This window comes from Sus scrofa, chromosome 15 (genome assembly GCF_000003025.6).
Source record: "Sus scrofa isolate TJ Tabasco breed Duroc chromosome 15, Sscrofa11.1, whole genome shotgun sequence".
In the NCBI taxonomy this organism is placed as follows: Eukaryota; Metazoa; Chordata; class Mammalia; order Artiodactyla; family Suidae; genus Sus; species Sus scrofa.
In genome coordinates this window covers 71,353,136-71,366,916 of record NC_010457.5, presented here as the reverse complement: position 1 = coordinate 71,366,916, position 13,781 = coordinate 71,353,136, and the positions used below count along the sequence as shown (strand labels likewise).

General features: G+C 36.0%; 1 protein-coding gene across 17 annotated transcripts in view; it reads left to right on the top strand.

Moving 5' to 3' along the window:
• Positions 1 to 13,781, top strand: part of COBLL1 (cordon-bleu WH2 repeat protein like 1) — a 154,747-nt gene that overhangs the window by 131,579 nt on the left and 9,387 nt on the right. For 15 of the 17 annotated variants that reach the window (XM_021075418.1, XM_021075412.1, XM_021075419.1 and 12 more), the window contains 6 exons: positions 920 to 1,073; positions 1,789 to 1,863; positions 3,036 to 3,155; positions 7,833 to 8,067; positions 9,026 to 9,120; positions 11,676 to 13,261. In XM_021075418.1, the coding sequence (XP_020931077.1) occupies positions 920 to 1,073; positions 1,789 to 1,863; positions 3,036 to 3,155; positions 7,833 to 8,067; positions 9,026 to 9,120; positions 11,676 to 13,261 (2,265 nt within the window). The remainder of the gene's footprint in view (positions 1 to 919; positions 1,074 to 1,788; positions 1,864 to 3,035; positions 3,156 to 7,832; positions 8,068 to 9,025; positions 9,121 to 11,675; positions 13,262 to 13,781) is intronic. The other 2 variants (XM_021075411.1, XM_021075421.1) reach the window with 1 other exon arrangement.

The following is a 13,781-nucleotide window of genomic DNA, read 5'->3' as shown; positions in this document are numbered from 1 at the left end:
GAGGGCAGGGCTGAAAATTCCAAGCTTCTTGTCATGACTTTCCTGTGAATAGTCTTCATCCAGGGGCCCATCCAAAGTTACCTCATTACAATAAAAGATATACTCAGGGAATCATAAAAGTTTCAGGAGCTCGGTGTCAGGAACTGGGGTCCAAGGCTGATATTAGAACAAGGGATACTTCTAGTTTTCTGGCCACTTAGGAAAGAAAAGGGTTTTAGGGGCTCTTTGTCAGGAATGAAGGCAGAGAACTTTATATATTTTCTATTATGTCACAGATAGGAATAGTTTTAACAGATCAAAGGCTAGGAAAAGTCTGATTGGAGGGGGTCAAGTGGGAGATGAGAAATTGGAGACAAAAACTATGAATAACTCTTTTAAGCAGCTTTGTTGTTAAGGGAAAGAGCAAGGTGACATGGCAATGAGCCAGGAGGCACCAGCCAGCCAGCTGACAGTCACATGCTCTGAGCATTAGATGTGTATAGAGTCAACGACCTCAAATGACCTTGCCTTGGGTAGACATAGATTTTTGAAATGTTTGTCATTGACATATTATGCTAAAAAGAGATCCTTCAAGCCAGACTTAATGTACAAATATTCTTCCCTTTTTCACATTTTACTTTAAATCCAGTATTTTCTCCAGATTTTTCTTAACTGTGTTGCCTCTGAGTCTTCCACATTTTAATTAGCTGTTTACATGCTGGCCTCCCATCCTAGCCTAACTTTCTTGAGAAGGACCATATTTTATTGTTCTTTCCATATCCATCTCTCGCATGTGGCAGATACTCCATAAATGCTTTGTGAATGAATGACCTTCATGTTCCATACTGGCCTGTGATATATCTGATGTAAAGGTCAGTGTCTTCAAGTTTGCTGTGCATTTCTAAATAGAAATTATGTTGGGTCATTTTGCTTTCCGTAGAATTCCTGCGGAGCAGGCATAGTGAGGACAGGCTCTCTGCAGCTCAGTAGCAGATCCACTGGGAATTCATCTTTGAAAAGGACAAAGCGAAAAGCACCTTCCCCACCCTCCAAAATAGCCCTGCAACAAAGTGATGAAAACAGTCACGTAACTGGTAATGTCTCTTTTCCCGTTAACATTATATTTGTGTTGTCTTTTTTTAAATATAGACAATAAAAATGATACAGGTTATAAATCTTTTCATTAAATAATAATAGTATTTAGGCTTTTTTTTGCTGTTTAGGGCCACACCTGCAGGATATGGAAGTTCCCAAGCTAGAGGTCAAATTGGAACTGTAGCTGCCAGCCACAGCCACAGCAATGATGGATCCGAGTCACATCTGTGACCTCCACCACAGCACATGGCAATGCTGGATTCTTAACCCACTGACCAAGGCCAGGGATCAAACCCATGTACTCATGAATACTAGCTGGGTTCATTACTGCTGAGCTACAACAGGAGCTCCCTAAACTTAGGCTTTTGATTAATTGATTATAACAATAATACTTAGATAATCCCTGATAATTCTACCTATAAACAATCTGTAACTTAACAAAATAAAAAATTTTACAGCTCCTTTATCCTAAAATGAGCATGTTATAATTTTTGAATCTATTCAGAAAGATACTACCTTTCCAGGATTGACTACACCTAGGAATGGGAATCTAAGTTGATTTTAGTTGTGTCACAGCTGGACAAGTAAAATAACAATTTTAGTAAGGTTGGTGCTCTTTCTGAATTAAATAAAAATTGCTAAATTAAGCCACTAAGGAATTGTTTCATTTCTGAATGTGACTTGCTTATAAGCTGTGTTTCTTCTGTCTTCTAGCCCTGCAGTCAGTACCTGCAGTTCCTCCAGACAGTGTTTTAGAAGCAAACTCTTCCGAGGGCCTGTCCAGCCCAGGTATGACACCTCTATTCTGTATCATGTAACTACTGAGAAAGAATTTCCAGGACAGTTTAGAAATGAATCTAGTTCTAAAGTGCTGTATATGAAAGAAATACAGATGCTTTGACTTCTCAAATGTTGTGTAGTATGAAATGACAAGTATACCGTATCTTTTGAGTTTGGAGTGTGAAACACAGAAGTCAAAATTTTAGTTCTGTAATGATACCTTGATTACTTTTCCTACTAGGTCTCCTGCTTTTCCTTATGCAATGCCAGGTTTTCCATTTTTCAGTCTTCTTCCCAAGAAGAATGGCATATCTTAGTTAGGAATGTCCCTTGGTGTGTTCAGAAGAAAACTTATATGAAGGTGTAAAGTACCATTTGGATGCAGCTGTCCTAGGTGTGTTCATATTGTTCTAATCCAATGATAAAAATTTATTAGGAAATATTTTCTATTAAATGATTTTATTTTGGATTCTCTCCAAATAAGTGAATTTCCACTAAAAATAATTAAATTTAATATTGCTTCCTAATGTTTAATAATAGCTATTTAGTAGCTATTGTAAGAATAAATGTAAAATTTCTTAATCCCTAAAGTTAGTTATACATGAATATGAGAGACAATGTTTAATCAAAAATATAATATTACTATATGTTGGTACTTTAGCATGGGGATAGTTTGATAGGTATAAAAAAATTGCCTAATGTAACTACTAATTTTTATAATTTATATTCACAAATACAGGAAAACTCAGAAGCACCCAAATGCTCCTGAATCTTTAATCCTTAGGTGATATTTAGGAATTTAAGATTTTGACACAGAATTCTTTTCCTCTGTGATTAAACACACTACCACTAGATAACCACTACCACTAGATAACCAGTAATGATTTTTCTCAAGTCTTACCCAGAATATCAATGATACCATTCTGTTTCACAAAGAAAATTAAATAACATCAAACTATATAAATGAAATGAGAAGATTCTGAAGTATTAGAGAAAAGTGGCTGCTATTCAAACTTTGCTTGTTAGCTCTTTCTTATCCTATTTTCTCCTTTTAGCTCTTGTTTAATGCATAGCTAATTGTGAGCTCACAAATCTGATTTCTTCTGAAATGCTTCCTGGTCTCTGCTTGCCTTAGCCCTGTTGTTGAAGTGCCATTTCTACAGATTGTACTTTTTTGGCAGAAGTGTCCCTTGGCCCCGGGCTCCCTCGTCCTGAACAGGGCACTGTACCTGAGCTGCTGGCGGGAGCACCTCTCTCAGAGCGCCCTGCAACACCTGAGGCAGCCGCCGCATCTCTGCCATGTAGGTGACCTGACTTTCCTGCCTGCTGCTTTGTTTAAGGCAGATTGAGATGTCTTCACACATAGATTTGGTTACTTGGTAATTCCTTGTGTAAAAATGTCTCATAAGAAAATAGCAGGGAGTTTCCATCACGGCTCAGCAGTAACAAACCCGACTAGTATCCATGAGGACCCAGCTTTGATCCCTGGCCTTGCTCAGTGGGTTAAGGATCGGGTGTTGCCGTAAACTGGGGTGTAGGTCACAGATGCGGCGTGGATTCCCTGTTGCTGTGACTGTGGTGTAGGCTGGCAGCTGCAGCCCGGATTCGACCCCTAGCCTGGGAACTTCCATATGCCACAAGTGTGGCCCTAAAAAGACAAAGAGAGAAAGAAGAGAAAGAGAGACAGACAGAAAGAAAGAAAAAAGTAGTTTCTTATCACTTGAAATTTTTAGAGTTTGAGGTTTTTCTCTAATCACACAGTAGATGAATATGGCAACATGTAAGATGAATAAAATAAGTGGCTCTGAAGGATTTCAGCTTCTATTTGGCTTTCTGCTTTTGGGCAATACTGTTTGAACTTTATTATTTTCAGTGTACAAATATAAAAGAATATATATATTTTCTTTATTGAACTACTCTTTTGTTATCTAAACATGCTTATTTTCTATACCATTGCTTTTGATTGGGATTTTTATTTTTAAATTAATTAGAATTATTTTGTTACCAGATGACAAAACTTCATAGTTAGGTAAAGTTTGATCTGAATCCTATCAGAAATAATTTTACTCAATTTCTCAGTGACTCAGAGTCCTTATCACCTCAAACCAGTTATTGAAAATTAGTATACTATCACACACTACTTAAAGGAATGAAACATCATGTGGCCGGTTTGGGAAATATTTTAGCAAGTTTTTTCTTTTTTTTAATAAAAACAAGGATTTATTTTCTGTATGACCTAGAAATCCCACTCCTAAGAATTTTCTCAAGAAAAATGAAAACGAATGTGCATACAAAAACCTGCATATGAATTATTATAGAATTTTTATTTATAATTGCCAAAAATAGGCAACAACTCAATGTCCCTAAACTGAGGAATGGATAAACAAAATATAGTCTGTCCAAACATTAGAATACTATAACTTAGCTATAAAAAGGAACAAGAAGCTAACACACAAAACAGCATGGCTAAACCTTAAATACATATGTTAAAGGAAGGAAACCGGGCTTTCCTAGCTTGATGCTGGATGATTTCATTCATCTCACATTCTTGCAAAGACATAACTATAAGGATAGTTGTTGCCAGGGGCTGGGGTTAGAGAGAGGAGCTGATTACCAAGGAGCATGGGGGATTTGGAGGGATGATGGAATTGTTCTACATCTTGATTGTGGTGGTAGTCACACAAAGATAGATCAATCGATGTCAAAACTGAACATTGCTGAATGTATTCCAAACATGATGAATTTTTCCTGAATGTAAATTGTATCTCAGCTTTTAAAAGGAAAGAGAAAACAACTCTGGCAGCAGCTACAATGGTGTCTGACACAGTGAACATTTTTTTGAATGAATAACTTAAAAAAAAGGTATTTCACCAGAATAGAACAGATTTAATCTAATAAATTGTTTTAGCAAAGAATAGTATTTATCAATTTTGCCCTTTTGACCATCTCCAGGAAACCTACAAAAAGCATCTTTGAAAAATTTAAATTTATTTTACACATACCACACATTTTGTGGATTTTAAATAATTTTAAAATTTATTTTTAGGGAGTTCCCGTCGTGGCGCAGTGGTTAACGAATCCGACTAGGAACCATGAGGTTGCGCGTTCGGTCCCTGCCCTTGCTCAGTGGGTTAACAATCCGGCGTTGCCATGAGCTGTGGTGTAGGTTGCAGACGCGGCTCAGATCCCGCGTTGCTGTGGCTCTGGCGTAGGCCGGTGGCTACAGCTCCGATTCAACCCCTAGCCTGGGAACCTCCATATGCTGCGGGAGTGGCCCAAGAAATAGCAACAACAACAACAACAAAAGACAAAAAGACAAAAGACCAAAAAAAAAAAAAAATTTATTTTTAAAGTTAATTTTGCAATCTTTAGAAGGAGTTAAAAATTAAAATAAAGTGTTCAAATTATATAGAGCTAAGGGTAAAAAATTTTAATAATTACACTTTCAAATTATGTTTTTTATAACTTTTAAACATAGTTTAGTTTGGAAGTTATTATATCTAAAAACTACACTAAGATTTTGCATACTCTTATTTCTTGAAAGTGAATTTTCTTAGAACATATGAAGCTGAAAAATAATAGTTGCAGTATAACATTTGTGAAAATTACTCATTGTTCACAGCCCCCAATTCATTTGTTGTTGTTGTAATTCTAAAATTTGGACATAGTTTAATTGTGTTAACATATATAAAGCAAACTTGATTTAATATTTAAAGCTTGGGAAAATTGGTACTAGTCAAACAAAGTGTGAGAGTGTTCTTGGATGATTAGAATTTTTTTAAAAGAATCACAGTCTTTTCTAAGACTTTTAACAATAGGAATGCATTTCAAATATATATATATATTTAAGGACTTGTAACTATTAAGTTATAAATAAAACCCCAGAAAAATAATTTGCAAAGATTTTTTGAAACATGTGACTCATTCTTCATACCTTAAGATCAGTTTCTCAGCAAGTACCTCATACTTAAATTTGTGTATCTCTGAAATACTTCTGATGGTCAAGAGAGAATTAGGAAGATCAGTAGTTTGCTAAATGTTACCTTAGTTAATGTAATTGCCAAAAGAGCTTAATATATACCAAAGAGCCATATATAAAATACACTTGCATATAAACCATAATAGCCTTTCATTTTTCTCAATAGTTTTCAGATCATGTAAATATACTCTAACTATATAGATGTAATATGCTATTGTAAAGAAATAATATTGTACATTGGCATCAAAATGACTATTTCAACATGTCATGAGATAAAGCAAGATTTATATATATAACATGTAAATTAAAGTCAAATTATTTTTTCTGTAATAATTTAAATTATATTTTTAAATTTATAACAAAAATGTCATTAAATTCCCTATATTTGTATATTAAAAAGCATAAATAGCCTATATGCTTAAAGATAAAATTAAAGAAATACATTTTAAATATTTCAAATGTTCTTTAAATATGTTAAATCCTGTATTAAATTTGTAGATGTGTTGATCACTATAATCCAATGCTATACTACCTTCCCCCCCCTCAACCCTGGTAAAATTCAACTACTATTGTATAAGTAGAAGCACTGGATTATATTTAAATAAACAAAGATCTGGAACCTCATTCTTTGGTTTATATTTGCTGTCACAGCTAGTATGGACACCAGCTGCTTAGGATGTCTCCTCCTTCTTTACCGTGTTGGCCATTTGTTGTCTGTGCTAAGGAATAATAAAACACTTTTATACAATGAAATACTAATGGACAGCTATTGAAAAGAGTCACACATATACACACTCATATGTTGATATGGGACAATCTTTAAGATATAGTTAAGCGGGGAGTTCCAGTCGTGGCTCAGTGGTTAACGAATCTGACTAGGAACCATGAGGTTGTGGGTTCGATCCCTGGCCTTGCTCAGTGGGTTAAGGATCCGGCATTGCCGTGAGCTGTGGTATAAGTTGCAGATGCAGCTCAGATCCCGTGTTGCTGTAGCTCTGGCGTAGGCCAGTGGCTACAGCTCCGATTCAACCCCTAGCTTGGGAACCTCCATATGCCGTGGGAGCGACCCAAGAAATGGCAAAAAGACAAAAAGACAAAAAAAAAAAAAAAAAAAAAAAAAAAAAAAAAAAAGAGATATATTTAAGTGGAGAAAAAAAAGTTAGTGGAAAACATCAAGTATATGCTTTCATTTACATTAAGTAAACCAGCAAGAGAAGAGAGGAGGAAATGGGAGTATGCATATCCACTTATATGGTATATGTTCATTATACCTTATGATAATACAGAGAAAAAAACTGTTAAGAGAAGTTATCTCTGAGAATCTAAGTGAGAATTAAAATTAATTTTCATTGTGTAATACTTATTCTGTGTCTTAAGTATATTAAGCATCTAAGTACAATAACTTACTCTGTATCTTAAAAAGTATATTAAGCATTTAAGTAAATGGCTTTTAACCCTGGTTGCACCTAGAATCACCTGAAACCTCAAAAATTCTTGGTCCCACCATTAGAGATTCTGATTTAATAGATGTGCAGTAGTGTGAGCATCAGTATTTTTAAAAGATGATCAGATAATTCTCAATCATAGTTGGTGCTAATAACTACTGAGTCAAACTTATAAGTACACTTGTAGCCAATATAAAAATTTTGTGTTCTTTTCATTTACAATTAAAGCTATCACATTAAGGTAGAAGTCATTTAATTGAAAGTTGTAGTCTTAAGTGAAATATATAACTTGAAACCTAAGAGCTTAAGTAACTTTTTTCTAGCATGAATAAAAACCTGTAGTGATATATTATTTTTAGAAATGCCTGTCTGCGATAGTCTGATTTTATGTTAACGTAATTATTCACCATTAGAAAAGTATTTTACTATTAGCTTTGAATCAGAATTTTTAAAAGTCCAACTAATTATTATTTTGAAAATTCCTTCCTTGCCAGGATTTCATAGGATGAATGAAGCAAATTAATATTTAGGATTGTATCTTCATTTCTTTGCAGCTGGAATAAGCTCTGATTATAGCCTTGAGGAGATAGATGAAAAGGAAGAACTGAGTGAAGTGCCTAGAGATGAGGCTGAAAATACTTCTCTGAAGTCACAAGATATTCCTATTGGTTCTTCTGATATAATAAATACACTGAAAAATGATCCTGACTCAGCCCTTGGCAGTAGTACTGGAAAGTCCTCACAAAACTCCAAAGAAGAAAAACAAGAAAGTAGAAACACAGATGGACAGTAAGTAGTCTGTATGCCAGAAGTGCTGGTGCTGGTTTGTTTGACTGATACTAGTCTTCTGAAATACAGAACTGTATTTTAAACTCAAATATAGTCATTTCTTTATACTTTATCCCTTTTATCATTATAAAAATGTTCATAAAGTATCTGTTTACATGGGATTGTTTTTAAACCATAACACATAGGTACTTGGTATGGCAAATAGGGCTTTTGTTTGTTGTATTTGGTTTGCCTATTACTTTTTTGGCCTAAATGAAGTATTTAATTTTCAATTTTCACCAAATGCTCCTGAAGAATTTTTACTAAGTGGTATATAAAACAATTCCGCATATTAGAATATGATGTAAAATCACTAATATTTTTGTAATCAACTTCATGATGCAGAGAATGCACTTTCCCCTTGGTCCTAGGAATCAAAAGTCATAGTGCAGTACACTTCCGTTAAGTTAGAAATGCCACAGCATAAATGAAGATGAAATCAAGTAGGCAAAACAGACCATTTCTATCAAAGTTTTGCTTTAATTTGCATGGGACTGTCTCCAGGTTAAACTCTTCTATCACCAAAAAGACCCAATGAGGTCAATTCAAATTCTGACTTGTCAGAAGCTGACCTTGCCAGATGCAAGAAAAAATGTCTGAGAGTAAATTTCATGTAGTTGCTTTTTCTTTAAAAGATAATAATTGATAATAACTAAAGACACTGTTTGGGGGAAGGTGTCTATTTTACCAAGCTTCATACCTCTTTCTTTGTAATGGGGCCACAGCATTTCCTCTCAGTTGCATTTTTTGTTGTTAAATTTGCAGTATTTAGCAAAAAAAGATGATTATTCCAGTCCATCTGTCTTTGGAAATTATTGCCTTTTTTCTCCTCGTGTGTGTGTTTGAATAGTATCGATATATAACATACAATATTATATGAATAGTATCAATATATAACATACAATATTATATTTTACAGAGGACCACACATTATGGTATATAATGCAAGCAACGAAGAGAGCATAGTTGATGGTGTAAGAAACTTGATGTCACTGGACCCAAGCCAAGAGAAAGGTGAGTTATATAAATACCAATAGGCAACACTTTCATAGCACTTACTATGGGCCAAGGACCTTTCTTAAGTTCTTTATATGTGTTGTCTCATTTGTGGGTATTATTATTTTGCAGATAATTGAGCCACAAAAATATTATGTAACTCACCTGAGGTCCCACAATTAGTAAGCAGTAGACCTCAGATTTAGACTTGGGCAATATGTGTTCATTCCAAAATGTGCTTCTAACCACCATGTACTCTAATTTTATTGTTAAATTTTAGAGGTTATTTAACTTACATCTTGGAGCTTGAAAATGGATACTCTATGTATACTTGTGATCGACTTCTTTTTTCTGTCTGACTCCCTAGGCCTATTTAACTCCACAGTCAGTTTACTATATCTTGGGTAAAACTTGTCTGATTTTACAGGCACAAACCATCTAATTATGCAACAGTATTTACCAGTACTTCCCATTACCCACCCCCAACTCTAGACAGTTTATTCTCCTGCTAATGATATATGTCACTCAGTTCTATCATTAGGGCTATGCTCATTTTTATCTTTGCCTGGAAAATAATTTTCCATCTATCTCAACTATTCAGGTATTGTCCAAATCATGCCACTTATTCTGTTACTTGATTTCTAGAAGCCATGCAGTTCTCTGATCTTGACTCAACTAAATTGGAAAGTCTTGGATCAGAGAAATATCTGGTACTTTATTTGAATTCCTTATAGCACCTAGCAGAATACTAAGATACTATTAAAGTATATATTTAGGGTTGCATTTCAGCAAAACATGATAGTATACAAATAGAAGAGGCAAGGAATGCACAGTGGTATTTTAAGGTGATATGAAGGAAGTGGCTTATTCTCATTGTCTAATATGTTAATATATAAAACTAGGTTAAGATTCACAGAAAATAAAGTTTATATATGTATATATATATATATCAATATATGTATTATTTATAGATATGTATGTTCCATTTTAAAATTATATATTTACTATAGGAACCTTATAAAATAATAGAAAATAATAACCACTGTGATCAAATAATTGTGCAGTTAGGGCAAAAGCAAGAAAATATTTTTTAAAAATTGTTTATAAATTTACCTGGCAACATGATTTTTTGGCATGCATATCTTTTTTTCTTCTTCTTCTTTAACAGAACTATTTGAAATAGCTTATGACATTTGGGCAGTGAAATTTATCTTATAGATGAAAATGAGTGATTATAAAACTATAGAGGAATGCTTAACATCCTATCACAATTTGATTTCCAAGGGCCACATTTCACTTGAACTATGCAAACTATCTTATTTGAAAGGAGAGGCCACCAAGGCTAGCTGGTTTTTCAGGAGAAATGATTCTTTGTGGCATATGACTAGAGGAGGACAGTATCTAAGTCACTTGGCTCCATACAAGACATGTGGTGTACATTCATAAATCTATTTTCTTCAGGATGCTTCATTCCAGCTCTTTGCCATCATTTTGTTGGCTGGCAATGGCTGCTTTGTTAACCTAGGCACTGGCAAATGGTTTTCAGGAGGTCTGAATTAGAATTAAGAGGAAGGAGTTCCCTGGTGGATCAACAAGTTAAGAATCAGGTGTTGTCACTGCTGTGGTTCAACCCCTGGCCCAGGAACTTCCATATGCCACAGGCATGGCCAAAATAAAAAAGAATTAAGAGGAAAAGTAGTGCTGGGGAGAGGGGGGTTGTTTTCCCTACCTGGATTCTGACATGAGAAATATAAGGATGTCTTTTTCTCAGAGGAATAGCAAGCCCACATTAAGTGTTTTTATGTAGTTCAGATCACCCATATTATGACTGAAAACAAAGTTTTCTTAAAGTATTTAGCAAAAACACCTAATTAACAAGACAGCCAACTTTGGTTCTATTTTTACTTCAACCCTTAAAGGTAAGATTCTGTTGTCTGCTTTAATTAAATTGATAGAATCTTCTGAGATTATTTCTCTTTTAATGTTAGGTATGAAATATAAACAGGGTAGGGGTTATAGAAAGACAGAATCAATGCATAAACAATAGGACAGGTATTTTGTTTGAATTTGCCAATGTCTCTGGTCATTCTTTATTTTTTTTATTTTAGGGCTGCACCCATGGCATATGGAAGTTCCCAGGGTAGGGGTTGAATCAGAGCTGTAGCTGCTGGCTTACGTCACAGCTCACAGCAACACTGGATCCTTAACCCACTGAGTGAAGCCAGGGATTGAAGCCATGTCCTCATGGATGTTAGTCAGATTTTTTACCTCTGAGCCATGATGGGAACTCATCATTCTCTTTATTTTCGGATTTTTTTATGTCCACTCCCACAGCATATGGAAGTTCCGGGGCCAGGGATTGAATCCAAGCTGCAGCTGTGGCAACATCGACTCCTTTAACCCACCGCACAGGGCCAGAGATCGAACCTGTACCTCCTCAGCAACTGCAGTTGGAATCTTAACCCACTGCACCACAGCAGGAACTCTCCCTTTTTCACTTTGGAGGAGGAAAGCATTGAAAACTTAAGGTTTTTCCTTTTTTTCATATACCTTGTTATTTTTTTTTTCTCTAGACCAAAATGAAATAATTGTCATTCCAACAAACACAGAAAATAATATGGAAAATGGAGTGAGAACAGAAATCAATGTAGGAGGTATTGCCAAAAATAACAATGTGGACATGCAAGTTGACAGACTACCAAATTATCAGGCATATAAAACTGATACTGCTAGAAGTTACAAGGAAAATCATCTTGCTACTTCATCAGCACCAGATCAAAAAATGAGTGAACCTAGTACAGAAAAGACAAAAATGCAAGATGCAGCAATTCAGACTATCCCTTCCTGTGATAGTTTTGATGGGAATCACCAAGATCATAATTTGTCTGATGTTAAAGTTGATGAAAGTGTGCAGACTTCAGGTAACAACAAATCAATTCAACACTCATCTTTAAGTCCACAGGATCCTATAGATACCTCAGGAGAATTCAGGAGTCAGGCCCCCTTGCCAACTGTATATTCAGAAGAGCTACTCCCCAGAAAAGATCCAATTTGTGCACATGGTAATGATGATCTTCTGTCTCCTGTAGATGGGACTGATAAAAATTCAACAGCTTCTTACATAAAGAATTCTCCACTTTACAGACAAGACTACAGTCCCAAGCCAAAACCTTCCAATGAAATTACAAGAGAGTACATACCCAAAATTGGAATGACTACTTACAAAATAGTGCCCCCCAGATCCCTGGAAATATCAAAAGATTGGGAATTGGAAACCACAGGGTATAAAAATGATCAGGAGATAAAGATTTTAGGAAAAAAGGACACTCAAGAGAATGTGAAAGAAACTGCAATCCAAACAGAAGATCTTGTCATTTCTGAAAGCCTGAAGGAGCCACGAGAAGACCTGAAACCAGAGCCTACCCTGAGAACAGAGCATCAGGTGCAAAGGGAGGAGAGCTGTACCCGAGGCACAATAGTGAATCCTCTGAAACCTACTCCCAGAATGACAAGAGACACTGGCACGGCTCCTTTTGCACCAAGTTTGGAAGATATAAACAATGTTTTGGAGTCTAAACTGAAATCTCGAGTTTCAAATCCCCAGACCAAACCAAGTTCTTTTTTCTTGCAGATGCAAAAAAGAGTTTCAGGTCACTATGTGACATCTGCAGCTGCCAAGAGTGTTCAAGCTGCCCCTAATCCTACTCCCAAGGAATTAATAAAGAAAGAGGTAGAAAGTGATACAGTACCTCCTCCAGAGCCAACTCTTTCTCCCTTAAGTAAATCTCCTCCACAGCCCCACATTAAAAATACTGATGATGACAGCATTAAGAAGCCCACAGAAACCTCTCCCCCTCCCTTAGCCTCTCCCCCACCAGTAGCCCCTAAACCTGTTCCTCTTCCCACAAGTCAGTCAGCAGCACTAAATCTGAAGACTCTGAAAACTTTTGGTGCCCCTCGACCATACTCCAGCTCTGCTCCTTCACCATTTGCCCTCGCTGTGGTAAAACGGTCACAGTCTTTCAGCAAAGGCCGTACAGGCTTATGCAATGAGGAGGTCGACAGTGCATCCTCCCCAACTCCGACTGACACACAGGAAGGGAAGATTCCTTCTGTAAATACATTTGTGGACATCCCACAACTAAGTGTGAGTCGTAAGGTAAATGTAACCTTCTAAAAGTAAGGGATTCTTACATAACATGGTTTAAATGGGGTTAACAAGCATGTCCGTATGTTTGTGTGTTACTTAACTCTGAATTCATATTAATCTATTGCCAAGCTACATAAGATAAAAAGAATGGCAGTACATGGCATCTCATTATTTACCCTCAGAATATTATAATTAATATAACTTCATCAGGTCATCATTATGAAACTGTACCATTAGCAAATATTTTCATTAAGTTTCTTTGCTTATTGGAGTTCCTGTCATGGCACAGCAGAAACAAGTCCAACCAGGAGCCATGAGGTTGCTGGTTCGATCCCTGGCCTCGCTCAGTGGGTTAAGGATCCGGCATTTCTCGAGCTGTGGTGTAGGTTGCAGACGCGGCTCGGATCTGGCATTGCTGTAGCTCTGGCGTAGGCCAGCAGCTGTAGCTCCGATTCGACCCCTAGCCTGGGAACCTCCATATGCCACAGGTGCGGCCCTTAAAAAGACCAAAAAAAAAAAAAAAAGTTTC